This window comes from Papaver somniferum, chromosome 6 (genome assembly GCF_003573695.1).
Source record: "Papaver somniferum cultivar HN1 chromosome 6, ASM357369v1, whole genome shotgun sequence".
NCBI lineage: Eukaryota > Viridiplantae > Streptophyta > Magnoliopsida > Ranunculales > Papaveraceae > Papaver > Papaver somniferum.
In genome coordinates, this window is record NC_039363.1 from 173,979,871 (window position 1) to 174,006,349 (window position 26,479).

A 26,479-nucleotide genomic window follows, 5' to 3' on the forward strand; every position below is an offset into this window, starting at 1 on the left:
GCTGTGTCGTTGTGGCACGTTAGTATATCGTTGCCGCGGAATGGCATGGCCTGCCAATTGGCACGCTGAAACGATTTGGCAGGTTAGCTAGCCAATCGTCATGGCGCCTGCGATGCACTAGGCGCGGTTTGGGATGGCTTGTAGGCAATCTCAGCACCTTGGCGCCGATTGCAGCAGCGGTGTTGGCACGTTACTTGTGGAGGCATGGTGATGCCTATTTGGGCGCATTAGAAGCGGTTAAGCTTAATAAATCAAGTGGCCAAATTGTGCGGCCATGATTGTTTTTTGGAGACTGGCTTGGGACGTCTAGATTAGGTTCCTAATGGAATTAGGTGCATCGACCAAACAACTTCCAACTTTATTAAAAGTGTGTGTGGCGGGTTTTGAGCGTTCTGATTGATCTATTGCAAAAAGAGGGGGGCGTCGGGGTCGGCCTCATTCTAATTGTGTGTGGCGCATTTAGAGCGACCCGATTGATCGATGGGAAAGAAGGCCGGCAAGCAATATGGGGTCTGCCTCATTCTAAATGTGTGTGGCGCATTTAGAGCGACCTGATTGGTCGATGGGAAAGAGGGCCGGCAAGCAATGTGGATCCGGTCTCATTCTAAATGTGTGTGGCGCATTTAGAGCGACCTGATTGGTCGATATAAAAAAGGGGTTGGCAAGGGAAACATGGAGCGTGACCAGTGGCCACAGGCGGCGCCTGTTGGAGCGGATCGACCGGTTTTGTGGTCGTGCCTCCTTTGTCATTGCTCTTATTTGCCACTGTTCCTCTTTTGTTTCTTGTCTTCTGGTATGGCTTTGTACCTACTAGCTCCATGGCGGATCGGTTTCCTAGCTTACCTAGGCTTGGGCTCGACCAATAGGGTTCGAGATATTTGCACAAGGCGCAAGACCTAATGTTTGCACATTAATTAGGCCGAAAACTTGAATCCTTTGAGTTATCACAAAATTGAACAAATTTAACAAATTCTGTGTATTGACACAAAATTCTTTTATTCTCAGAGAGCAGTTAGCGCGTCTTCTGATTGAGCATTTTATTGCAGACCTTAATTTTGATATTTCGGGAAATTCGTGCTACTCAGCTGCGAGTGAACACTAATTGTCATGTCATACCAATACTAAGGGTTCATCTGGGGAACGTGGCATAGGAAAATACTCAATAAACCATACACTAATGAGTAATGCAGGCGAGACTTTACAGAATGTTTGGGATTGTTGTTACATGCACCATTCTGAATAAATATACTGAGTTGCTCAATACATGTGTGAGTAGAGAGTCCCGGGCACTCATTACTTTTGAATGGCTCAGTCCTTTTGCAGACGGAGCATTAAATACATGGTTTTACAATTTTAGCCCTGAACTAAAAACCACCATCATCACCTAGGTTAAAGGAGAATCGACTCTAGTTGCAATTAGTATCACACAGGAGGTGTGGGGATTAGGTTTCCCAGTTGCTATAGTTCTCCCTTATATAATCTTCAAATCAGGGTTTGCAATCAATGCTACCTTGGTAACAAAGCATTCAATATTCACCGTTATATGAAAACCTGATTAGATTCAAGCTAATATCTTTCAATTGTTAGATTGAACTTAGCTTGTTATACACAAATGAAATGTGCCTTCATTTTGATATGGGTAACAATACTAAACGTGTACACTTGGTTCGCCTTCAAACGGTAGAACGCAATGATGACTGCCGTGATGTTCATTTCTTAACTACACTTCTATCATAATCTGAGACTTAACTAATTGTGGACTATAAATAAAAATATAGTTTTGACAACTAAATTTGACAACAAGCTTGAGATAACAACACTTGTGTGTTTCACCGAGCAATGCTCTAACATAACCTCCATTAGATTCACGGTTTTGGGGAATTTTTTTGTTGTTTGTATTCAAGCATTGTAAAAGAATAACATGGAAAAAAAATGAGGTTTTTAATAAAATGTTCATGTGGTGAAATGCATTTAATAAAATGCCCACGTTTTTTTCATAATGTATTTAGTTCTCATACTTTGACCTTTTCTGTCCCGTTTTTTTTTTTCGTTGAAAAAACTACTAACGATAGGTAGTGACTAGGTGGTACTAAATCAGTCATGTCAAAAGACATTCTAACCCCAGATCGCTTAACTAGGGCTGAGTTAGTGAATCAGTTTCTAATCAAATCGTGACTCAGCACCGGCAAAATCACTTTTATTTCAACCAATAGACAGTTCCATACATTATCACTTGTATGAGCGACAACAAAAACATGCCTTCAATTTGATTTCCGGGACAAAATTCAATCTATATAAAACCAAATTCGAACCCAAATCAATATAATTGAGAACTCATTCTTTCTTGTTCCCTTGAACAATATCAGAATTCAAACATCTCCTTCATTCGACCATAACCCCAACCACAACAAATACCCAATCAACCACCATCGGCCAACACCAATTTTAATCGAATCACATTGTATGTAATAAAGAAACACCACCGACTGCAATCGAAATCAATGTAAAGATCGAAAATAAGTTAGCATTTAAATTCAAATTTTAGTATTAAGTAATGTCCCAACAATTAGCCTGACCAGGATAAGCTCTTTATGTTATGGTTAGTCGTTAGAAAAATGTAGTGCGTGTCTGGATGTGTTCATGTTTGGTGTTATTCTTTAAATTAAAACAGAATTAAAAGAAAGGCTTGGAAAGAAGTGGTGTCTTCTTAGGACAACATCTGTAGTGATTTCAGGGATAAAATAGGGAAAAAGAAATTTTAAAAAAATAATAAGAAGAAGAAAATGGGAAATCACACGGGATAAAGATAGAGTTTTGGCTCACTGAAACTAGAATAGGATGGTTGGGGAATTTTGAAGAACTAGTTACGTCTTCATCCTACAGGTGAACTTTGAGGTTAACCCTTTGAATTACTAAACCTAAGTTGATTAGAGTGAAGAGAAGGTTAGGGAAAAGGTGAAATTCAATCTGATTTGAGGTGAGTTTAAGCTTTATTTAAAGGTTTGATTTATGAAATTGATTGTAATTGAATTTAAATCAGTAGGTTAGGTAGTTTTTCTTTCAGAAGAACAATACTTGATCAATTCCACGGCAGAAAACATCTTTTTTGTTAATTACGATCTGTTTCTAATTAGCTTTAGGTTGAATTAGAAGACATGTAGAAATTTAGGAACGGTACAAGCCTTGAAACGAAAACACAATTTGGGTTGGGAATATTAGTTGAAACAATACTTGTTGTTCAGAACTGGTTAAACTGTTATAACTTATCTTTCTTCTAATATAGCTGGTGTATAGGATTGAGAGTCTGAGGCTTCAAAAGGTGGACTAAAGTGTGTAAGGATTTACTACAGAGACAAGGTGGGAGTTCTACACGAAAGTTAATTAAGCGTTTAGAATGTTAAATCGATACCTTTGGTTTAGTTGTGATGTTCTTATCTATGAGTTTCTGAATGTATGTATTTTGAATGGTGTGATTGTTATTAATATCAATGGGTATGTGTGGTATGCATTGTATGGATGTCCTGCAAGGAGTGTCTGTGTTCCCCACAGTTCTTAGCTATGTTGAGTAGGGCGGTTTCTTCCCCGTCACGGTAGGGCGGTTTCTTCCCCGTTTACGATATTAAAACAGTAGGGTGGCTTCTTCCCCGTTTCGATATTATGAATAATATTAACAGTAGGGCGGATTCTTCCCCGTTTCGATATTATGAATAATATTAACAGTAGGGAGGATTCTTCCCCGTTTCAATAGTATTTAGTAGGACGGCTTCTTCCCCGTTACGATACTATATATACTAGTTTATTTAGGATGTTCATTCGTATGCATACCCCATTTGATTGTTTTGTTGTGTTTCTTCTTGATACTGATATCATGGCTTGGGTGGGGTCTTCATGAGGATAGTTTGTTTGGTGAGACAATGTTTGAATAATAACATTTTGCTCGAGTTACATTTTGTTCTTCTTCCTTTGTTCCAATATCAATCTGAAATTTGATATCTTTACTGTAAGCTTCCGCTGGCACTTTGCTCATTATCTTTCTTTGAGTGTCGGGTGAAACAATTGCAGCTGAGAACGAACCAAAGGAAACGGAAGGCGAGATCTATGTTTGGCTTGAGTGAGTATCCTTTAGTGGAGTGATTGGAGTGCCAAGGTCTTCATCTTATTCTGTGCATAGTGTATATATCTTTTGTGGTGTCTATGACTTCTTATATTATGTGAATATTTCTTTTGTATCTTGTATAGACTTGAGCGAACCAAAACATGCGAGTCTGTGGCAAAACAGTGGTTTTATGCATATTAAAGCTCTTTTTGGTTCTAAAAGTCTTATTTGCATTTCATTTTAATCTTCTCGTCTTAGGATGATTCACAGTTTAGTCTCTTAACATTAAATATTAGGAACTTATAAGAGAGGGTCGTGACAATCAACACATCATAGATATCACTTGCCAACACCATTTCAGACCCAATTTTAGTTCGGAGCAAACAATCGAAGGAAATCAACACCAATTTGACCACCATCTCATGCAAACCACCTAAATTTGCACCATCGATGCAACCAATTTCAACCCTTTTCGGACCTAGCTTTTGCTGCTGCTAGTTACTCTTCAATTTCAGACATCATACAGAACCCAGGATCCATTTTATTCGATAGAATAAGGATAAAATACGTAATAAGATGTGTTATGCGTATATAGGAGATCCAAATTAAAATCATGAATTACACTTATCACGATTTCTGAGATACACTTATCAATAACAGGAAATGCATCACTATGATACATCATCTAAAATTCGTCATCGCCAAAGTAGGTGGACTTGGTACATCATCATCCTCTTCCGTTTCTACATTTTTAAAAATGTCAACAAGACATATAAGAAAGCGGTATTGATTGAAGGTGCATGCTTTCAGCTCAATACCGAAGCGAAGTAAGGAAGTTAGAAATAGGTTTGCAATGATATATGTGCAAGTCCAAAACATGCCTTATGCTTGAACAGGATTCGGAAATCAGTGATGTACACAATACGCATCAACTTTAGCCTATATGATCTTGCACCCTTTGCAGAACAAGGATATGTTAAAACGGTGTAGAATCTACGTTTAAGGAATTATACTTGGAAAGGAAATCAATATGCATTTTTTCTGGCGAGAAGTGAATCTTTACAACCCGGTAACTGCACTACGAGTGGCGCATTGGGGAGTTTCATCCAGTGCGGCTTAGCGAAATTTTTTGGTCAGCCTCAGTGAGGGACGGAGGCACGGTGAGACAAATGGGTCCCTAGACCCCACTTGTTTTAGGAATTCAGCTACAAAAGGCTTAGTAATTTTGTAATTCAAGTCATATGTGGGGGCAATATGTAATGGAAATTGGTAAAAATGTCTGCTGACCACTCACTCTAGTTAATTTAGAATCATGCCACTACTCAAGTTAAAACAAAAATGCTATTGATGTACCATTTTTCTTTCTGTAGTTATCTTTTATTATTATTAAGTTTGTGTAATTTCATGTTTATCTGTCTTTTAATCGAGCACGAACCCCAATTGTTCACTTAATATTGCACTTTGTTCTTAAAATTTTCTGGCGGCCTCCGGCCGCATTTCGTTCCAGTCTTATTCAAGCAGAAATCATCGGTATGTCTCTCTGCTTTGGATCATATATTGGTGGTGTTTATACATTTATTTTATTTGATTTTAGTACTACTGTGCGAGCTTCTGTATGACGGTTCGATTTTTCAGAGTGAATGTCGAATATTTTTTTCGACCCCATAGCGTGAGAGCTTTGACTCCGTCACTGGCCGCAGTTGGTATCAGAGCAAGTTCTAAAATAGTACTTGGGATATGCGTGTTGGACTCCTCCGCGAGTATTTTGTAATGAGACTGCAAAGTTTTTCTTGGAAAGTGAAGGAATAAGTTGGAAAAAGAGACTAATTGTTGCACGTGAAGAAAGTTCATAACTGCTAAGCCAGTTACTTTGCAAATCGTGGTAGACTTAGTTGAGAACTGTGATTTTCCCAAGCCTTAAGTAGTGACCCCTTAAATAGTTGGTGACCCCAAGACTGTTTGGAAAGATAGGTAGACAATGTGACTGATCATCCCCACCCGTTTGGAATGGTGTGCGTTTTCAGGCTGGCAAGATTGATAGTTGTCATGGTATGCTTGCGCCCTAATACTCTGGCATTTGAGTTTGATTCTCACAATACTGCGCTAAAAATTGCTTTTCATATTCGATCATCCTTGCCAAACTTTGAACTTTAAGGATCCCTTGATGTTGCCAAATTGTTAACAAGCCTGAACATAATTCCAATGCATGAAATGGAAGTAGTATTATCTCGAATCCTCCGGATTTTAACCGTGTTAACTATAGTTAATTGTGATTTCAAGCACGTAAACAGACTAGATTAGCGAATAATTGTGATACTATAGCGAGATATATCAGACATAATAGTATTACTACAAACTGGATAACCACGCTCCACATTTTTAATTTCTCCTATCTTAATGGACAACACAGTTATGTAATTTGGTTTTTAATTTATGCCAAAAGAAAAATAAACAAAAATAAACAAACCTCCTTAGAGGCGGACTAATACAAATGGACCAACGGTGAACCAATGCTTAAATGCCATCAACCGGTTAAATGGTTCGCATTTGGTTCCCCTTAAACAGGATCACGGGGGCAGTACCAATTGCCGATGCCGCGGCCCATGGACCAAACGGTGTCCTATTCCTAACCTGGACTCTCTCTTCTGTTTTTCTTCTTCTAAACTGAGTTATGATCAAAATATTTAACGATTGGAGATCATTTCCTTCCCTGATTTTCATGAGGTGTTGGTAGGGTTTTCGGGAATTCAATATACGGCGACCTTCGTGATGAAACATTTACTGGTAATTAAAACCCTAACTCTTCCGTATTTGAAATTCAATTTATCTTCAAGAGGTTCTCCTGATTAATTTCGATTAAAACTTCGCAGAAACGACTATTTCAAGTCTCACAAAGTGGTTTCCGTAGACCTAATGGTCGGAATTCTGTTCTACGGATAATAGCTTTAGCAGCAGGAACTGCAACTGGAGCTAGTCTTATAGGGTTTGACAATGGCCGTGGAGATTTTAGTAAGTGTCTTCGTATCCAAATTTATATTGGAATTGGTTTGACATTGATCAATTTAACCATAAACCAACACCATCCCACCACCACCAGTGGCGGAGCTAGGACATGCACTAGTTAGAAAGTGAAAACAAATTCCAAGTTCTATGTTTCATGCTGGTTGCGCCACTGGCCACCTCTGCCACCACAACACCTGCCGTAAATGTATGTATATGGTGTTGGTGTTTGTGCTGGGGTTTGTTGATGGCATCTGGCTGGTGTTGTTGGCGGTGGCCGAGTGATGTTGTTGGCGGGATTTTGTGGTATTGCTGTTGGTGGTGGAATGGTGGTGGAGATTTCCCCAAGTCCCACTAAAGTAAAAAAAATGATATCTAAATGGATTGGTATACACTCTTATGTTACAGAAACAAGAATATCAGCATCAATCTCTCCACAATTTTCATTTCCATGGCTAACTAAAGAAGAATTATTACCTCTTGGAGGAGATGTTGCGCTGGATAAAACTTGGTGGAAATCAGGTATTCAGGTTTAGTAATATAGTTTGCTTGGTTTTAATCTACTTTGATTAAAATTTGACTAGATTCCTGTTTTATATTTGTAAAAATAGGGAATAGTTTTTCACTATTAAGTCCTGCTTGGTCCAATGGATTACCTGATATAAAGAAGGAAATGTCTGGTGAAGATGGAAAGGATGGTAGAAAATGTTGTCATGGATGTTTAGGTAGAGATTCCATTGCTTCAGCAGCTGCTTCAGTTGGTCCTGCTGTTGTCAATATATCTGTCTCACAAGGTCAGTATGTTTGGCTTACTATTGTGCAGATTACTTATCTTTGTTGTTGATCGACAAAGTTAGTTTTAGACATTGCAGGGATAGATTTTTTATTTTCGGGTATCTTTATGTTTTTCAAGGTTATCGAGGAATGGCGTTGGGGAAGAGTATAGGATCAGGAACTATTATTGATTCAGATGGTACAATCTTAACTTGTGCTCATGTCGTGGTAGACTTTCAGAGTACGAAAAAAGTCTCCAAAGGAAAGGTTCGCTTTTGATGCCCATTAGCATTTATTTAAGTTCAACTTAAGGTGTATAGATGTAGTTTTTTCGCTGATTGCTTGCAAGCTTTACATTAATTATTTTTGTGCCCGTATGGTAATTTGTCTGGACCTCGTATTCGAGTTATGTTTTCGGTTCTCTTGATTGTTTTCAATTTATGTACCGCAGGTTGATGTTACCTTGCAAGACGGACGAACATTCGAGGGTACCGTTGTCAATGCTGATCTTCATTCGGACATTGCCGTAGTTAAAATCAATTCTAAAACTCCTTTACCAGCAGCAAAGCTGGGTTCGTCAATTAAGATGCGTCCAGGGGATTGGGTGGTAGCAATGGGCTGCCCACTATCTTTACAAAATACTGTTACTGCTGGTATTGTCAGGTAGAGTATAAAATTCTTGAAAAAGTGATTCGGCATATCTCGTTATGAACATTTGCTTCCCCTATATATTTTTACACGCATCTTTCTGGTTTCCGCTTGGTATCTGGTGAAGCTGGTATGCAAACATTTAGATATAGACATTAGATATTTTATCTAGATGAATTACCAAATTTGAAGCAATCCTTGTTGAACAGTACCATCTGATATTACTTCTGGTTTTCTCATTGTCTTTTTGTTTAGTTGCGTTGATCGTAAAAGTAGTGATCTGGGTCTTGGAGGAATACGGAGAGAGTATTTACAGACTGATTGTGCAATTAATCAGGTATAAAGATCTTATACCCTGACAATTCTTCCTCCTTTAACCTTCGTAATATGTGATTGTATCATCTAAGAATTTTTATTTAATGCTGTATCGTTCCATGCCCTTATTCTTTTATAGGGTAATTCTGGGGGACCACTTGTCAATCTTGACGGAGAAGTTGTTGGAGTCAATATTATGAAGGTATTTGCTGCTGATGGTTTGAGCTTTGCTGTGCCAATCGACGCTGTCTCTAAAATTATAGAGCACTTCAAGAAAAATGGGTATTTTTTTTTCCTGACTTTATCATCCTACCCTTTTCAACAGTTTGGGATCGCAAAAGAAGTTCTAATTCTCATATGTTAGGATGATTTCTCAATCTTTGGTTGCAATCACTTCTTTTAATTAGCTATGTCGGAATGGATATAATCCATTGCAGAGGATCGACCTAATGAAGGAGTTGAGTTATAACATGGCTATGAGGTTTGTCTAATATTTTAATATTGTATTCTAATATTTTGTAGGAGAGTTGTCCGACCTTGGCTTGGGTTGAAAATGCTTGATTTGAATGATATGATTGTAGCTCAGCTCAAGGAAAGAGATATTTCGTTTCCAAATGTTAGCAAGGGTGTGCTTGTACCGATGGTGAGTTTTATTGCTCTCTTTTCTTCTTTTGTTGTCCTTCCATTTCTTTCATTGGAATCAAATGCATTTCGCAAAGGCCCATCAAATGTTTCACTGTCTTTTTACAAATGAAGCATGGTGGTCCACCTTCTTGATCTGACTTGAGATTTTTAACATCCAAACAGGTAACACCAGGGTCTCCTGCTGACCGTGCTGGATTTTGCCCTGGTGATATTGTCGTTGAATTCGATAACATCCCGATTTCAAGCATCACAGAGGTATGTCTGTTAATTGATTTATCTATTTGTAAAAGATGCTTCCTCTAATTAGCCACATGTAAAATCAAGCTCCATCCTCTCGCAAGAAAGTTAGGTTTTGATCCTACATCTAATCTGCATATGACAACACAGATATGCATAAAATTTCCTGATCTTTTAGTTTACCACATGATATACCTCCATATAGTTGGTTAAAATTATTCAATATTGTAGCCATAACACCTTTCCACAAGATTTCAGGATGTTTCTTTTAGTTTTGGACGGTGAAGTCTGTTTTGTAAAAAATTATTAGAGAGATGGTTGGGGTGTATGACTGTTTAAGAATTTCATTCTGCAGATTATCGAAGCTATGGGGGACAAGGTTGGAAAGCCCTTGAAAGTGGTTGTGAAGAGAGGGAACAATAAGGTAGTGAATTTGACTGTGGTTCCTGAGGAGGCTAATCCGGACTCTTAATAATAACCTTTTCAGTATTTAACTAATGTGTTATGCTGAAGATGGCTGTTCCTTGGGTCATTGTATATGTTGGTGACGTAACCGTTAATGGATTCTGGGACCAAAACTTTGTAGGAAGTTACTACGGTAAAACCTCTATAAGAGGAAATTATGACCCACGTTAATGGATCAAGTTATCAAACAGTCGAGAAAATCAAGATGAACTTTTGAAGTGCTAAACAATCGGTTATTAATCAGAAAGCTATGACCCACGTTATGGCCGAGGTAAGCTAAGAACGGTAAAACCACCAGGGATAACAAATTATCATAAGCAAATATGCCTACACAGCTGGGTTGCACAGACGCGGGCGCGGACACTATAAAATTCTCAAAAAACTAGGACGCGGACACGTATATATATACTTTAGTTATATATTATTTATGTACATAATTATGTATTTATACAGCAAAGTCAAGTGTTTCGATCCTAAATATTAGAAAATAATGATATATGTGTATAAATTTCAAAAGAAAAAGAGAGATCATTTGTTTATACACGCCGAATGTCAAGCAATTATCACTATTAAACACATGGCATAATCAAAGTGCATTCTTAGAACAACATATGCCCAACCAAGGATATATGTGATGTCATTTCCAATTACAGGACTCATAATAAGAACTTAAATGATTGATCTAAATATTTGTCTTTCTTCATTTAGTTAATAATAGTAAAAATAAAGGAAGAAGTTTAAATGAAATGAAAAAAAAAATGTTTCAAACACGAGTCATGGGTGCGTCCAAATAAGACGCGTGCAGGACGCGTATATTGGTGCGTCGGACATGCATCGTGTCGGCATCCAACGCGCGTCATGTGTCCGACGCGAGTCGGACGCGGACACAGCTCAAAAATCGGAGGGTCCGTGCAACCAAGCTACTCAGTGATACATCCATGATAAGCAAATCTGGTTGTTTGCACACTCTTGTGATTCAATCTATTACGGTACATACCCTGTGGCCTACTATAAACCTACAAACCAATTTCGGGAACAAAACTTCATTTATTATTTTACTCCCTCCGTTTCTGGAAAAGTGTTACTTTCACTTTTTCAATTTAGCTTATTTTTAGGCTAAAATGAAAAAATGAAAGTAACACTTTTCCAGAAACGGAGGTAGTATTTTGGTAAACTACGTTATTCATAGCTAGCTGGGCTTTACATAACAAGAAAAAGCCCTTCCCCTACGATTCTCCAACAAAACAGATATCAAAAAACAAGGAGCTTTATCAGCCCATCCTTCAGTTAGATGTTTTCTTAGCCAAAATATTTGCAGTTGTGTTACTTTCTGTATACCTACGTAGAAAGAGAACTGACTTCATATTATTCTCTCAGTTTCAAAAAGATATGATGGTTTCACATGAAACAAGTCTATCTTTTTGAAAAGGAGGTTGTAGCAAAACACCAAGGACAAACTGCTAAGCCTCTACAAAGACTGATAAATATAAGCGGGATCACTCCCCACTATTAGTTTCTTTTTGTGTAATTTATATGCTAAATGAATGCCATGCGTTATCGCCCGAAGCTCAGCCATGTTATTGTTATTTCTACAAATGTGTTGAGCATACCAACAAAGCCTCCTCTATCATTCCTAACAATGCCATCAATTCCTGCAAAACCAAAATGATTAGACGGGCCGCATGTGTTTAACATATAACTTGTTGTTGGACAGTCTCATGGTAATCATCTCCTTAGAGTGAGGTGATGCTGAATGGTGAGAAGTATGAATCTGGAACTCATGGATCATGAACAACATTCTGAAAAACAAAATAATTCCTCGCACTACAAATTTCCCACAAGATGATAGGGAAAATACAATCCTTAAAAGACCTGAGGTGCGGTGGGAATATGCTAACATTATTGAGAATCCATTCAAGGTTTATAAGATTCCTTGAGATGGACCACCTCCAATGTGATTTGAGTCCATCGCCAAACCAGCATTGTCCAAGGACACTGAATAAAAAGTTAATTAATCGACTCTTGATCTGAACAGCAAAGAGAACATCTATCAGGTAAATTCAGGCTTTTCTGACACAACTTAGCTCTGACCAAAGTTTTCCTATAACCAAGCAACCACAAAAAATGCATAATATATGAAAGGATCAGCAAACGCCAGAGTTTAGTATAGTGTTTAGTTCCAGCAAGATCCCTAAAATTTTCAAGATATAATTAGTTGTACGAGTTTTTGACAGTTGGTTGACCAGTATTTCCCTATTCCAAACTGAAGTATCTTGTTTGGGATAGAAGAAGTTTTTAGCAATGGATTTAATCTGATCATATATGTGAGGGGAAATAACATTCTCAAAAAAAGACATATCCCATTGAGTAGTTTCCAAATTGATTAAGTCTGATATCCTCATACCACAAGATGTGTAGGAATATCATCCACTACATAACTAAGGGGTACCCTAGCTACCCAGTTATCTGTCCGAACATTAATATCAGTTTCATCCCCAACAAACCACTTTAAACTAGATTTCAGGATTTCTCATCCTCTTATTATACTTCGCCAACACCGAGAAGCTTTTTTAGGTAGAATACATGACCAAGTAGATCGATCTTGAACTTATTTTGCGTTTAGGGATTGAGAAACCACTCTATTAGAGTCGAATCCTCCATGTTGATTTATTTAAGACGGCTAAATTGTGTAATTATAGGTCTCGAATGCCCAATCATGCCATCCAAGTAGGTTTACGAATGGTCTCCCAGTTTATAGCATGCAGTCACTGGCTATCATCTCTATATCTCCAAATAAAAACTCTGCGAAGCTTGTCAATACTTTTAATAACACGTTTTGGAACCCTTTACTATTTACATTAACATATAAGCACACGGATCGCTGACGTGTTATAATATGCCAAGCGAAGCTTTTCAATAATTTATATTAACAAAGAGTGAGAGGTCGTCCACGTCGAAGTGTTGCAGGAAGATCCTCATTCCTGAATTGTGCGAGAGGGACCACCTACCAAGTTGGATTCCAGAAGTTCTATTTGCCGCTACCAGGGACATGTCCAATATGCCAAACGAAGATTTTTTATCGTGAACCGAAAAGCTTTTGTTGTTCAGATGATCAAATAGAAACAAGGATACACTTTCGGAGACATATACAATGTTACAATCAATGTTTCTCATTAACCTAAATTGGTGTGAAGTATGACATTAGATGATAATATAGAAGGTGTATATACATTTCGTGATCAAGTTGATATCTACCATAGAATAAGAAGTCTTCTACCGCCTGCAGATGAAAGTGAAACAGTTCCCCCACGAAAAGTTCATCCAAGATATATATAGATGTATATTTATGATTCAGATAACGAGATCAGTTGGAGAATGCAAGAAGGTGGTGACAATCTAGACAGATATGTGATGCAGAAGTTGAGGATAATTTTAGATAGACATAATAGGTTCGTACATGTAATCAGACCACTTGGACAAGGAGAAGACATTCAGAGAATCAGAAATGTAGGTTGATTATTAAAGAACAACCTATGGTCGAGAAGCAGTACACTCTTCAACTGCTTTACAAGTTTCCTCAATTGTAGTTGAAGAATATGGGTCTGGCATACTGGAGAGCTAGAGAAGAGTTGTTTATCTATCAAAGAAAAAACAGAAATAGCATGTTATTATGATCCTCTGCAATATCCACTTTTGATACCATATGGGAGTCATGGATGGGATCAGATAATTTGGATGAGTAGGGCAGAAAGTTTACATTCCTTGAGTATTACTCCTACATGCTACAGGTACAAATGTTTAACAACTACACTTTATAATTGAAGTTATATATATTATGTTGGACACACATAACATATATAATCGATATATCAAATTCTGTAAAATTTGGAGGTGAAAGAGGTATAATATTAAAAACATGTTATTTGACAAATATAATTTATCCACATACTTGAGTTTGTAGAGACAGTAAGGGATATCTCATGTTAGATTAGTATAAGACATTTTCAAATCTAGCTACAAAGACCAGTCAAGTTACAAATAAAAATCAAGAAAGCCTTTGAGATTGGTCGAGGTCAACCATAATCTCTTTAGTTTAAGATTATGATACAGATTTAACTGTTCATCTATGACTACATATACATGCATATTAAAACTCAAATCCAGGTATGTTAGATTTGAATTGTTAACCAAAAGAAAGAAACACTGCCTTCGACGGAGTTGTTTCTAATACTAAGATTTTGGAGTTTATTTATGCATCTTGGTATAGTTCTCATTATATTAGTTAGATTATCTAAAACAAGTTTCTGTAGAGGAAAAATCTTACAAATTGAATTTAGTAGGAGAACTAATAAATGGTGCCATTATTTTTTGACAGATCTGAAGCAACGACACATCATTTTTTCTCTGAGGTGGAAGGATACTACAATAATAGTTGTGGATAACTGGGTAAAGATTGATTCATTTATACTTGGATGGTTATGGGACCATCAAGAGAAGATAGGGGCTTAACTGTATCAAGGTCTACAAGATGCACGAAGTGCAGGCGAAATAAGTGCGCGTAAATTAATAGATAATCACTTCTTTTTTGCTCAGTGCCAATTAATCCTTGCTACATTTGTTTCTTTCTCTATCTTTAGATTTTTCTTGTATAGTAAGATTAGAAGAAGTCACTGACTTGATGATTCTCCCTAAAATGGATTTTCAGGACAACTAACTATAATTATTCTAACTTTTTTTATATGTGGCTTAGGCCTATGTTTCTTTTTATACCCTTTTTGTTTATAAGTTATAATACCTCTGAAAAGGAGTCTGATATTTGTAGAAATATGTAGGTGTGTGTGAGGATGATAATGTATTAAAATCTTATTTAAGAGCAAGTCTGAATCTCACAGAATGTACCATGCTTTTCTTCTTCTGTCACCTTGGCAGTATTAGGAGAAGAAAAAGGATGTGGATGCTGAGATGGTAGTGGTTTAGTAGTGGTGGTCATGTCTATCCCATTATGATTCCCTACATTGTTCTGAATCTCCATCTCAACAAGCTCTTCCTCAAACCTGAATTATTATCTCTATCTTCTTTTGTCTGTAACTTATTATATGCCTTTGTTTTTCTGATTTAACAGGTTTGGTTGTGTTTGAAAATTTTTGTAATAACTGACAAGCATTTACAATATAGATAGAGACAACATATTTGAAAAGACGAGTGTACCCAAATACACCACAATCTTTTAAATATCAACCTATAAGTCTTATACCTTGTGTGATTGTCTATGGACGAGGTCGAGACGATACGATAACAAGGTTCTACCCAGACAACGAGGAAACTTCATAAGGAGATAAAGATGAGCCAACAACCATGCGCATTAGACCATCAGAAACCCTTTTCACCTGGCATAGGATATTATCCATGTCATCATCCACGTTGACTGTAATACGAAAGAAATATTTATTTTATTTTATTTTGAAACTGAAAATTTGAATTTTAATTAAGAGTGGGAAAGTACATAGTTTGCTTCCTCTTGCACTTTGGCAGAGATCTCTTGTGGAGGTTCTAGCAACCAAACACTTCTCAAACACTTTATTCTAGCTAACTTAAGTAACGAATCAGCTACCTTATTTTTCTCTTTAGGCACATAAACACAATGCCAAGATGTAAATCTACTAAAAAGAGTTTTAATATCCAGAATTAAATTACGCAACCTCCTGTCAATGTTAAAGTTGTAGTTATTAACTGCATCTACTACTATCTTGATAAAAGAGCACAACGAAAAATATTTAAGGTAACTGAGAATACTTTCTATGAAAAACTTAGCCATTGAACTGAGGATTTCCAAATACCGTGCTCCAAGCCGATGCACAAGGATAAAATGAACAAATATTATTCACAAATAATTTACAAAAATAAGACTGAAAAAAAGGTGGTTGGAAGATAAGCAACTAGATACAACTCAGATGAGGAACTAGATACCTGCCAGTGTTTTCATCACGGAAGAAGATTTGTCGAAAGAATAATTCTTCAGAAAAAAACCATTAGAGCGCTCCAGGTTAAAAAGTGCATATATATTGATTGATGGTATGTTTGCTAAACCTAAAAAAATATGTGCCATGAAATGCCCACCTTTGATGAAACACTTAAAAAATCCCACACTTCATGTTGTTCGACAACATTGGCAATTGACAAAACATCCTGCCAAGAGAGCGCATCAGAAAATGATAGGCACAAGGAACATAAACTACAACAACCAACATACATTTAGGAAATAAGGAGTTAACATTGAATCGGATAAAGATGACTTAAATTAAAATGAAAGTAATGCCATTACACTTGTTTAGTTTGAGTTTCAAATTATGGATGTAATAGTTGGTTTTTAAATTCAATGTAATCCTTTAGTTTCAATTTCAATTCAACGTAATCCTTAAGTTTTAAACTCAATGTAATCTTTAATTTCACTATCAACGTTTGTTTAATCCAAATTACACAAACCATAAAGTAAAATAAATCTTGTGGAGATTCGAATTCAGCCAAGAGGTGCGTAGTGAGATCCTCCCTTGGTCTTAAATGTAAATCTCTGTTCTGAATTCTCTCTTCTACCATTCAGTACTCTTTTGCAGGCAAACCATGAAGGGGTTGAACTTCTTTCCTCAAATCTTTATCTGGATAGCTTTTCCAACTGGTATCCCGTTGGGACTCCTCAATTAATATTTTTTGCAAAATGATGCAGGTGAGCATAACCTTATTTATTTCTACTAGTTTAAATGAATGATATGGTCCATAAATTATATGTAATTTCCTCTTCAAAATTCCGAATGCTCGTTCAACATCCTTCCCACACCCAATTTGTTTCTCGTTAAAATGTCTTCTTGAAAAAAAGGGGGGTCTAACAACCACACCCAATATTTCGTTTAGGCAATCTGTATGGACTAACTCCAATATATTTCCAAGAGAATCAACTAGACAGTCAGACTCAATCGAGGAAAATACATCCAAGAGTTATATCTCAATTTCTCAAATCAATATGCAATCGAACAGATAGAAATATGTGAGCCAGATTAATATGAAAAATAACTTGGATGGTACCAAATACCAATATCCAAGCGTCAATCAATTTCAATCAACAACCAAAGGTTAGATTCACCAATTGATTGAACTGCGCACAACCTGTAATATTTCAATTATATAGAAAATATAATGTGAAAAAGATATAACACAGACACCAGAAATTTTGTTAACGAGGAAACGGAAAATGCAGAAAACCCCGGGACCTAGCCCAGATTTGAACACCACGTTGTATTAAGCCGCTACAGACTCTAGCCTACTACAAGTTAACTTTGGACTGGAATGCAGTTGAGCCCTAACAAATCTCACACTGATTAAGGTACAGTCGCATTCCTTACGCCTCTGAATCCCAGAAGGACTCTACGCACTTGATTCCCTTAGATGATATCACCCACAACTAAGAGTTGCTACGATCCAAAGTCGAAGACTTGATAAACAAATCTGTCTCACACAGAGAAGTCTATTGAATAGATAAATATGTCTCCCACAGAAATACCTACGAGTTTTTGTTCTGTCTTTTGATAAATCAAGGTGAACATGAACCAATTGATACACCGGACTTATATTCCTGAAGAACATCCTAGTAATATCAATCACCTCACAATAATCTTAACCGTATGGTAGCAGAACAAGATATTGTGGAATCAAAAACGATGAGATGAAGATATTTATGACTACTTTTTATCTTACCTATCGGGGATTGAATCTCGAGCAAATCTAAGAGAATATAGTACTCAATACGATAGAACAAAGTAAGATCAGAACACACAACTACAGAGAAAATAGTTGGGTCTGGCTTTACAATCCCAATGAAGTCATCAAGTCGTTAACCTACTGGGTTTTGGAAAAACCTAAGGTTAAAGGAGAATCGACTCTAGTCGTATCTAGTATCACACAGGAGGTGTGGGGATTAGGTTTCCCAGTTGCTAGAGTTCTCCCTTATATAGTCTTCAAATCAGGGTTTGCAATCAATGTTACCTTGGTAACAAAGCATTCAATATTCACCGTTATATGAAAAACTGATTAGATTCAAGCTAATATCTTTCAACCGTTAAACTGACTTAGCTTCTTACACACAAATGAAATGTGCCTTCATTTAGATATGGGTAGCCGTACCTAAACGTGTACAATTGGTTGGCTCAACAATAGTTCACCGAAGTTAGCCATATTGAAAAACCAGGGGTCTAACAACCACACCCAATATTTCACTTAGCAATCTGTATGGACTAACTTCAATATACTTTCAAGAAAATCAACTAGACAGCTAGAATCAATCTTAATAAAAAGTATATCCAAGAGTTATATCTCTATTTCTCAATTCAATTTGCAATCAAACAAATAGGAATTTGTGAGCCTGATTGAATATAAGAAATAACTTGGACGGTATCAAAAACCAATATCCAAGTGTCAATCAATTTAATCAACAACAAAGGTTGGATTCACAATTGATTGAACTTACGCACAACCTGTGATATTTCAATTATATAGAAAATATAATGCCGAAAAGAAATAACACAGACACCAGAAGTTTTGTTAACGAGGAAACCGCAAATGTAGAAAAACCTAGGACCTAGTCCAGATTTGAACATCACACTGTATTAAGCCTCTACAGACACTAAGCCTACTCCAAGTTAACTTCGGACTGGAATGTAGTTGATCCCTAACCAATCTCACACTGATCAAGGTACAGTCGCATTCCTTACGCCTCTAGAACCACGCTGGATTCTGTGCACTTGATTCCCTTAGATGATTTCACCCACAATTAAGAGTTGCTACAACCCAAAGTCGAAGAATTGATAAACCAATCTGTCTCACACAGAAAAGTATATTGAATAGATAAATCTGTCTCCCACAGATATACCTATGAGTTTTGTTCCGTCTTTTGATAAATCAAGGTGAACAGGAACCAATTGATATAGCGGACTTATATTCCCGAAGAACAGCCTAGAAATATCAATCACCTCACAATAATCTTAATTGTATGGTAGCGAAACAAGATATTGTGGAATCACAAACGATGAGACGAAGATGTTTGTGACTACTTTTTATCTTGCCTATCGGAGATTAAATCTCGAGCAAATCTTCGAGAAGATATTACTCAACACGATAGAAAACATCAAGATTAGAACACGCAACTACAGAGAAAATAGTTGGGTCTGGCTTCACAATCCCAATGAAGTTTTCAAGTCGTTAACCTACTGGGTTTTGGAAAAACCTAAAGTTAAAGGAGAATCGACTCTAGTCGCAACTAGTATCACACAGGAGGTGTGGGGATTAGGTTTCCCAGTTGCTAGAGTTCTCCCTTATATAGTCTTCAAATCAGGGTTTACAATCAATGTTACCTTGGTAACAAAGCATTAAATATTCACCGTTAGATGTAAACCTGATTAGACTCAAGCTAATATCTTTCAACCATTAGATCGAACTTAGCTTGTTACGCACAAATGAAAAGTGACTTCATTTAGATATGAATAACCGTACCTAAACGTGCGCACCTTGTTGGCTCAACAATAGTTAACCGAAGTTAGCCATATGAACACTTTCATATCAGCCATATTCATCTTAACCATAACTAGTTTAAATGACTCAAATGAAACTAGTTCTAGAGTTGTTCGATTGTTTATATTCTCATAGAAGTATACAAGACACAATTGAAGAAAAATCGATTTTGATTCACTCAAATCAATTCATGAACATTATAGCCACGAATTGCAAAAGATTGCATTCCTTATTATATAAATGTATTAGTTCATGAGCAAATCGACTTTAGAACATAACCTACTCAAGTATGCAAATGGGTACGCATATCTAAGTTTTGGTTCGCCAGTATGCGAACGGGTACGCATACCTTCCAAACTCAGTTGAATTTCCGGAACTTGAAACTCACGCCAGTACGCATACCGGTATGCATACTAAGTTCCCAGACTTTCATTATACAACCAGTACGCATACGGGTATGCATACTATGGTTCCCGGACTTGGAATAACTTGTAATAGTTAGCATACAAGTACGCATACTGTGCTATATCCAATCATGGTTAATTGTTCTAAACTCCCATTTCAATCATTGAAACATTCTTGGAAGATGACAATAGCTATCTCACACAAACTATTCGCTTCAAAGCAATTTTCAAGTAATCGAATGATCAATACGAAACATTCCGAGTCTACATCGAATGACTGTCTCACACAAATCATGTAAGATGTTACAAGGCGATTTTCACAAGATCATCTTTTGACTTTCATCAAGAATATAAGATGAACTCGGTTAAAGCGAAAGTTTACCAACACATATTTCGAGAAATATGTAAGCGAGTTAAACTCATCTCGAAATATCAAATGTGTATAATCGAAGTATATATAGCTATACGACTTTTGTCTCAAATATGATATAGAATAGAATGACTTTTGAGTGGTAGTTGAGTTCAATTCTCCACATACTTTTTGTTGATGAAGTTCCACAAGCTACCCTTAGTAGTTCTTCGTTTTCAATCGATGAACGCCGTGAAGTCTAATGCTCAACTACACTTTCTATCCTAATCCGAGACTTAGATATAAGTAGACTAGAAATCAAGACTTATAGTTTTGTCAACTAAACTTGACAAACAAGCTTGAGATAGCAACGCTTGCGAGTTCGACCGAGTAGTGCTCTAACAATCTCCCCCTTTGTCAATTTTAATGACAAAACTATCAATACATATGGATTACAAAATAAATAAACTTTGTAGATTCTCATCCAAATGCTTGATTTCCTTGGTTCTTCAACATTACTCGAAATCTTCGTCACTTCCAAGTACTCCAGTGATTCTGAACGTGTTCAACTCAGCATCATAGTTGTTGAAGATCCGTAGCTATAACAATGAGAAAACAGTAGCTCTCAATCATTGTTATACAATGTCATAGTATTATTACACAACATCAAAGTCCAATTGTATCACAACGTTGACAACAATACTATGGTGATGTATATCACTCCCCCTTATTCAATACTTCATCTCACATGAAAACCACTCCCCCTTACATAATGATCCGTAAACCATATGTATTTGTAGTGTGAACTACACATTAATTCTCCCCCTTTTTGTCAATATAAATTGTAAAAGGTACGAAAACTAGTGGGATCATAATGAAATTCTCATAGAGGTACTTCATGACTAAAAGAGAACATATCAACTTTATTTCGATGATTTCACATAGTCGAAACTTAGTGTATTCATCAAGGAGTTTATAAAGATACAAGAAAACTCCTACAATATTCCGCAGCCGCACTTCCCACAAATATTTCGCAATTAAGCACAAGTTCAATTAAGAACTCTCCCCCATAAAATATCATTCCCGAAATAACAACAAGAGAGACCTTACTTTTGCAAGAAAATGAGGATTTCTTTGGACATTAACAAATTACATGAAACATGAATTTGTATCCAGAAAACTCAATTAAATCAACCACAAGAGAATCCATGATTAATTTAATCGGAAATGCTCAACATAAGAAAACTTACGGAGCCCACAGTAGTTTCACAAAGAAGTGGATCAGGGAAAGATCAATACTGCGGAATATTCAAAGATTCATTCTATTTTTCATCAATATTTGCATAAAGACATATAATAGACTTAATCTTTGCAATCAAAAGTTCATTCTATTTTCCATCAATATTTGCATAATGACATAATAGAATTAACTTTTGACATATATGGGACAATCACAGTTCACGGACGTAAACACTCATATCCCATAACATTATTTTTTGCAATATAAAACCAATAAAGATTAATACTGCAAAATCATCTTCCAAATAAACTTTAGAATTTAAATAAATAAATCTAAAAGCATTGCAAGATGAAAATCGTTGGCAATATCATTGTGTAATCACAATATAAGTTATTCCAAACCCAAGTTATCATTCTTAAAACACAAAGATATATTCTCATAAGAAGTTTCCTAGACATCAAGACAAACTCGTAATGCACATACAAGATGATTTGTCCTTTGAAGGTGGAATCAATCTTTTTCGAACGGATTTACACCAAGAATAGCTACCAAAGGCGAATAAAAAGATTTTCCTAACAAAGAAGAACATATAAAGTCATTAATGACCATGCACCATAGTTCACATAAGATGATTGTGAACATTCAAGAATCCCATAACAATGCATATTACTGTCCATTCTTGAACTTTCTTCTTTGTGATTCACCGAAAAAATTCTTATAAAAGCTTCAAATGAGCTTAGAAGAAAAGTATTCCAAGAATCCAAGTGCCCAAGTCCAAGAGAAGTGGAACAAGTGCGATAAAACGGATCACAACACTCAAAAACAAGAGACTGAATAAAGACCAATCTTAAATCATCCAAGTTCAAGAATTCTCATCTCTATTTTGAAGAGAATTCAAAGAGGAAGAAAATGCAAAAAGAATGAGGTCATACCGAGTTCGGACGAAAAATTTACGGCCAAAATGCGGAGTTGACTGCATTGAACTTGGTTTTGATCCAGCGACAAATCAACATAAAATCATTTGCACATCAACGTCTATAGGACAGTATGCATACCAGTTTGCAAATGAATTTTTGTGACCTGGAGCAGTATGCAAACGGTTTTGCGAACTAAAATCCCTAGATTTTGATTTTAAATGATGGTATGCGTACCTGGTATGTGTACCATGAAGTCCAAACATCCCGAACTACTATTTTCAAACCTAAACATTTAAGAACCTTAAACACATATCAGGTTAGGTAGAAATGAACGATAAGCAAGGTACATGGATCATTATAAGTATTCAAAGTAAATAAATAAAAACACAAATCTTTCTCAAGTTTATAAACATACCTTTTTAGAGGAATCCAATCGAATTCTACGGCCTTACCAAAGATTCAAAAACATACCTGACACAATATGTGTGCCCCAATTCTCGTGCTTCCCTCACCGTATACTTAACAGGGCATTCCTTGGTGACGATGCACTTACAACACAATCTAGTTGTGTTGAGGTGAACAATGTCTTGCTCACCACAAGTGACTGAAACCGAATTTTCCGCAACTATGAATTTTCACCATCTATAGTTTTTGGCTTATTCCATTTCACTTTTGGATTATTATGAAAGATATCGCTTTTAGAAACTTTCACATCCAAATCCATCTTTCCAAAGAACTTTTTAAGTTCCAACATCATGGATATTTCCTTCTTCATAGTCACGGAATTTTCTGGGAGATCATTCTTTTTCACACTCAAAGCATCATTGTATTTCTTTGGTACCCACTTCTGAGTGCGTTTAGGAACAGTATGAACCTTCTTCCCATTACTCTCTTCTAGATTTCTCGGAAGAGAATTGGGTTGACTATTCTTTTGCAAGTTACTCTTTCTCCAATTGGGAGCATCGTATCTTGTCTTCGTATTTACAAAATTATCTTTTTGATAACCATTACGATTGTGAAAAGTATTCGTATGACGTTTATAGGAAAATCTAGGTTTATCATAGCACTAATTCCTTTGCCTAAAGGTTGGATAGTTACAACCTGTAATGTTAAGGGGATTAGACTTAACATGAGATCTTGGTTTCACAACTTCTTGTGATGCCCAAACAAGAACATCATGAAGTTTCTTATTCCTTATACGAAAACGACATCTCCTTTCCAGGTGACCTTTATTTCCGCAATAGTGGCAAACATAAGGAATGTTCTTACCTCGATCTGTGTGTGCTGATTTTGGAGGTTGATATACTTTGCTATTTCGAACCTTAACCGCCGGTGAAGGTATTTCACCTTTTCCATCGGTGGAAATCTTTTGTTGAGAAGATTTACTAGTCTTGACAAATTTTACCTCTTTGCTAATATTTGGAGCATTTATTCCCGTATAGCCCAATCCTCGTGTATCACGATGATTTTTACTTGCTCCTAGCATTGTGATTAATTTGCTTGAACTAGTATTGAACTTTTTCAAGTCATCTTCCAACATCTTGATTTTATCAAGGGCAGCAGTTAAATCAACCTCAAGGCGTTTTTCTCGAGCGAAATAAACATTTTTTCTGTCATTGAAACAATTTTGTTGAGAGTCACACTTTGCTTCAGATTCCGCAAGTTTTTCTTTCAACATAAAGAGATTACGACGAAGATTTTCACATTCAGAATTTTTTGAACGTACATCTTTCTTCACGATCTTTAACAAAGGATTGTAGAATTTTATATCCACAATCATAACCTTTAAAGAGTTTTCTCAATTTTTTGTTTTCTAGACAGAGAGGGGTTAGAAACTCAGCCAGACAAGATGTTGGATTCTTTTTTAGATGATGGTCAAAAAGCTTGATATATTGTGAGACTTCCTCATCAACATTAATTTCATCTTCTGAATCACTTTCATCTGAGAGTTCATTCAACTGTTCGTCTAGGCGAGATTCCTAGTTGTACACAGTTTTAGGTGATGAAGAAGATGTGAGAGGATTCTCAGAAGAGCTACTGCTTTGAACCATATCAGAACATTTCTGAACTGGTGATGCGTCGTTTGAGATAGAACAATCCATAGATTCAAATTGCTACAAAAACAGACTTATGAGGTCTTAAACGTGTTTGCCTTTAGATCATCAAATGAATATTATTTTTGGTTAAACCCCTTTCTTCTGTACTTTGGAAGAAGACTGTTATGATGTGAAAAGTTATCATAAAATTTACTATCATCATAATACGACACATAGTAAGGATTCTTACCTGAAGGGTGTTGTCTATATGAAGTACATAGTTTGTTGATGATTTCCTTATATCCCTCAATAACCAACTTTAGGTTGTCATCCATCTGCTCACATCTGCATTCTTCACTTGATACATGATTCACATCAGGGTTATTATTATCTCCATTTCTGATATGAGAGAGAACATGTGTTCTTCTTGGGATATTTGTTAAACGGTCTATTATGCTTTTGTGCATTTGAGGAACTCATTGAACTGACTTTCCTGGTAGGGATCACTGGATGTGTACTGAAACCAATTGGTTTAGACATACGAATATCAGTTACCCCTTTAAGAATTAAGTCTAAGGTGTGTTGAAGTTGAACTAACGATTTGTTTTTCAACTTGGGTTTCCCTTTTTTGCACTATATGTCCTTTTGAATCACAAAAGAGACACACTTTCTGATCACGGAAGTGATTAGAGATTGTAGACCTAACATTATCGTTTGGAGATTTCTTTCTTCCAACTGATGTGTGAATCCTTTGCACATTAATTTGAGTGGGAAGAGAATCTGAGAATACTCTGAAACTGGAGCTCTTTCAGTTTGCAAAGAAGTAGACGGTATAACAGACCTTTCTGAACATCCTTGAATAAAGAGTTTACTCTAGAGATGTTCAATTTCTAAAGCATCCTTTTTAAGTTTTACCTCAAGTAAGATACGGTATGATCGAACTTCAGGATTTTCCTTATAAGAAGCTTTTTCCCTGGAGCCACAGTCTTTTATTATACCATGAAGGACATTGACATGTTTTTTAACTGTTTGAATCTATCAACATGAATTCTAACAAGATTTAGAATTAGTTTACTCTGTCTAGCTGTTTACTCTTGAATAACAGAGTTAGATTCATCAGAACAACACATGTCAGTGTAAGTCTGTTTCATTTGAACACTAGGTTCGTCTGTAACAAATATTGAAGGATTTTTCTCTTTGACAAACTTATTAGAAACAGAGTCTTTATTTCTGGTGATGCGTTTATCAGAGATAATTCCCCTGTCCATAGAGTCAGATCGCTACAAACACAAACTTTTGAGGTCTTAAACGTGTTTGCCTGCTCTGATACCAATTGAAAATGCGGGGGTCTAACAACCTCACCCAATATTTTGATTAGCAATCTGTATGGAAATCTAATATACTTTTAAGAGAATCAACTAGACAGTCAGACTCAATCTTAATAAAAAGTATATCAAGGAGTTAATATCTCTATCTCTCGATTTGATATATACTCTAACAAATAGAAATCTGTGAGTCTTTATCAAATACAAGAGATATAAACTTGGATGGTACCAAAGACCAATATCCAAGAATCAATCAATTTACAATCAACAACCAAAGGTTGGATTTCATAATTGATCGATACAATGCACAACTTGTGATATTTCAATTATATAACAAAATATAATGCGGAATAGAAATAACGCAGACACCAGAAGTTTTGTTAACGAGGAAACCGCAAATGCAGAAAAACCACGGGACCTAGTCCAGATTGAACACCATACTGTATTAAGCTGCTACAGACACTAGCCTACTA

The 26,479-nt window shown here is 36.3% G+C and overlaps 1 protein-coding gene across 1 annotated transcript; it reads left to right on the forward strand.

Annotated features, from left to right (window-relative positions):
• The first annotated feature begins 6,691 nt into the window (after window positions 1–6,691).
• LOC113290163 (putative protease Do-like 14) lies at window positions 6,692–10,406 on the forward strand. The gene is made up of 11 exons (XM_026539710.1): window positions 6,692–6,880; window positions 6,967–7,105; window positions 7,505–7,618; window positions 7,708–7,890; window positions 8,010–8,137; window positions 8,322–8,533; window positions 8,774–8,855; window positions 8,973–9,115; window positions 9,356–9,476; window positions 9,641–9,733; window positions 10,071–10,406. Exons 1-11 carry the CDS (start codon window positions 6,866–6,868, stop codon window positions 10,185–10,187), a joined length of 1,347 nt encoding a protein of 448 aa, XP_026395495.1. The 5' UTR covers window positions 6,692–6,865; the 3' UTR covers window positions 10,188–10,406.
• Window positions 10,407–26,479: the final 16,073 nt, after the last annotated feature.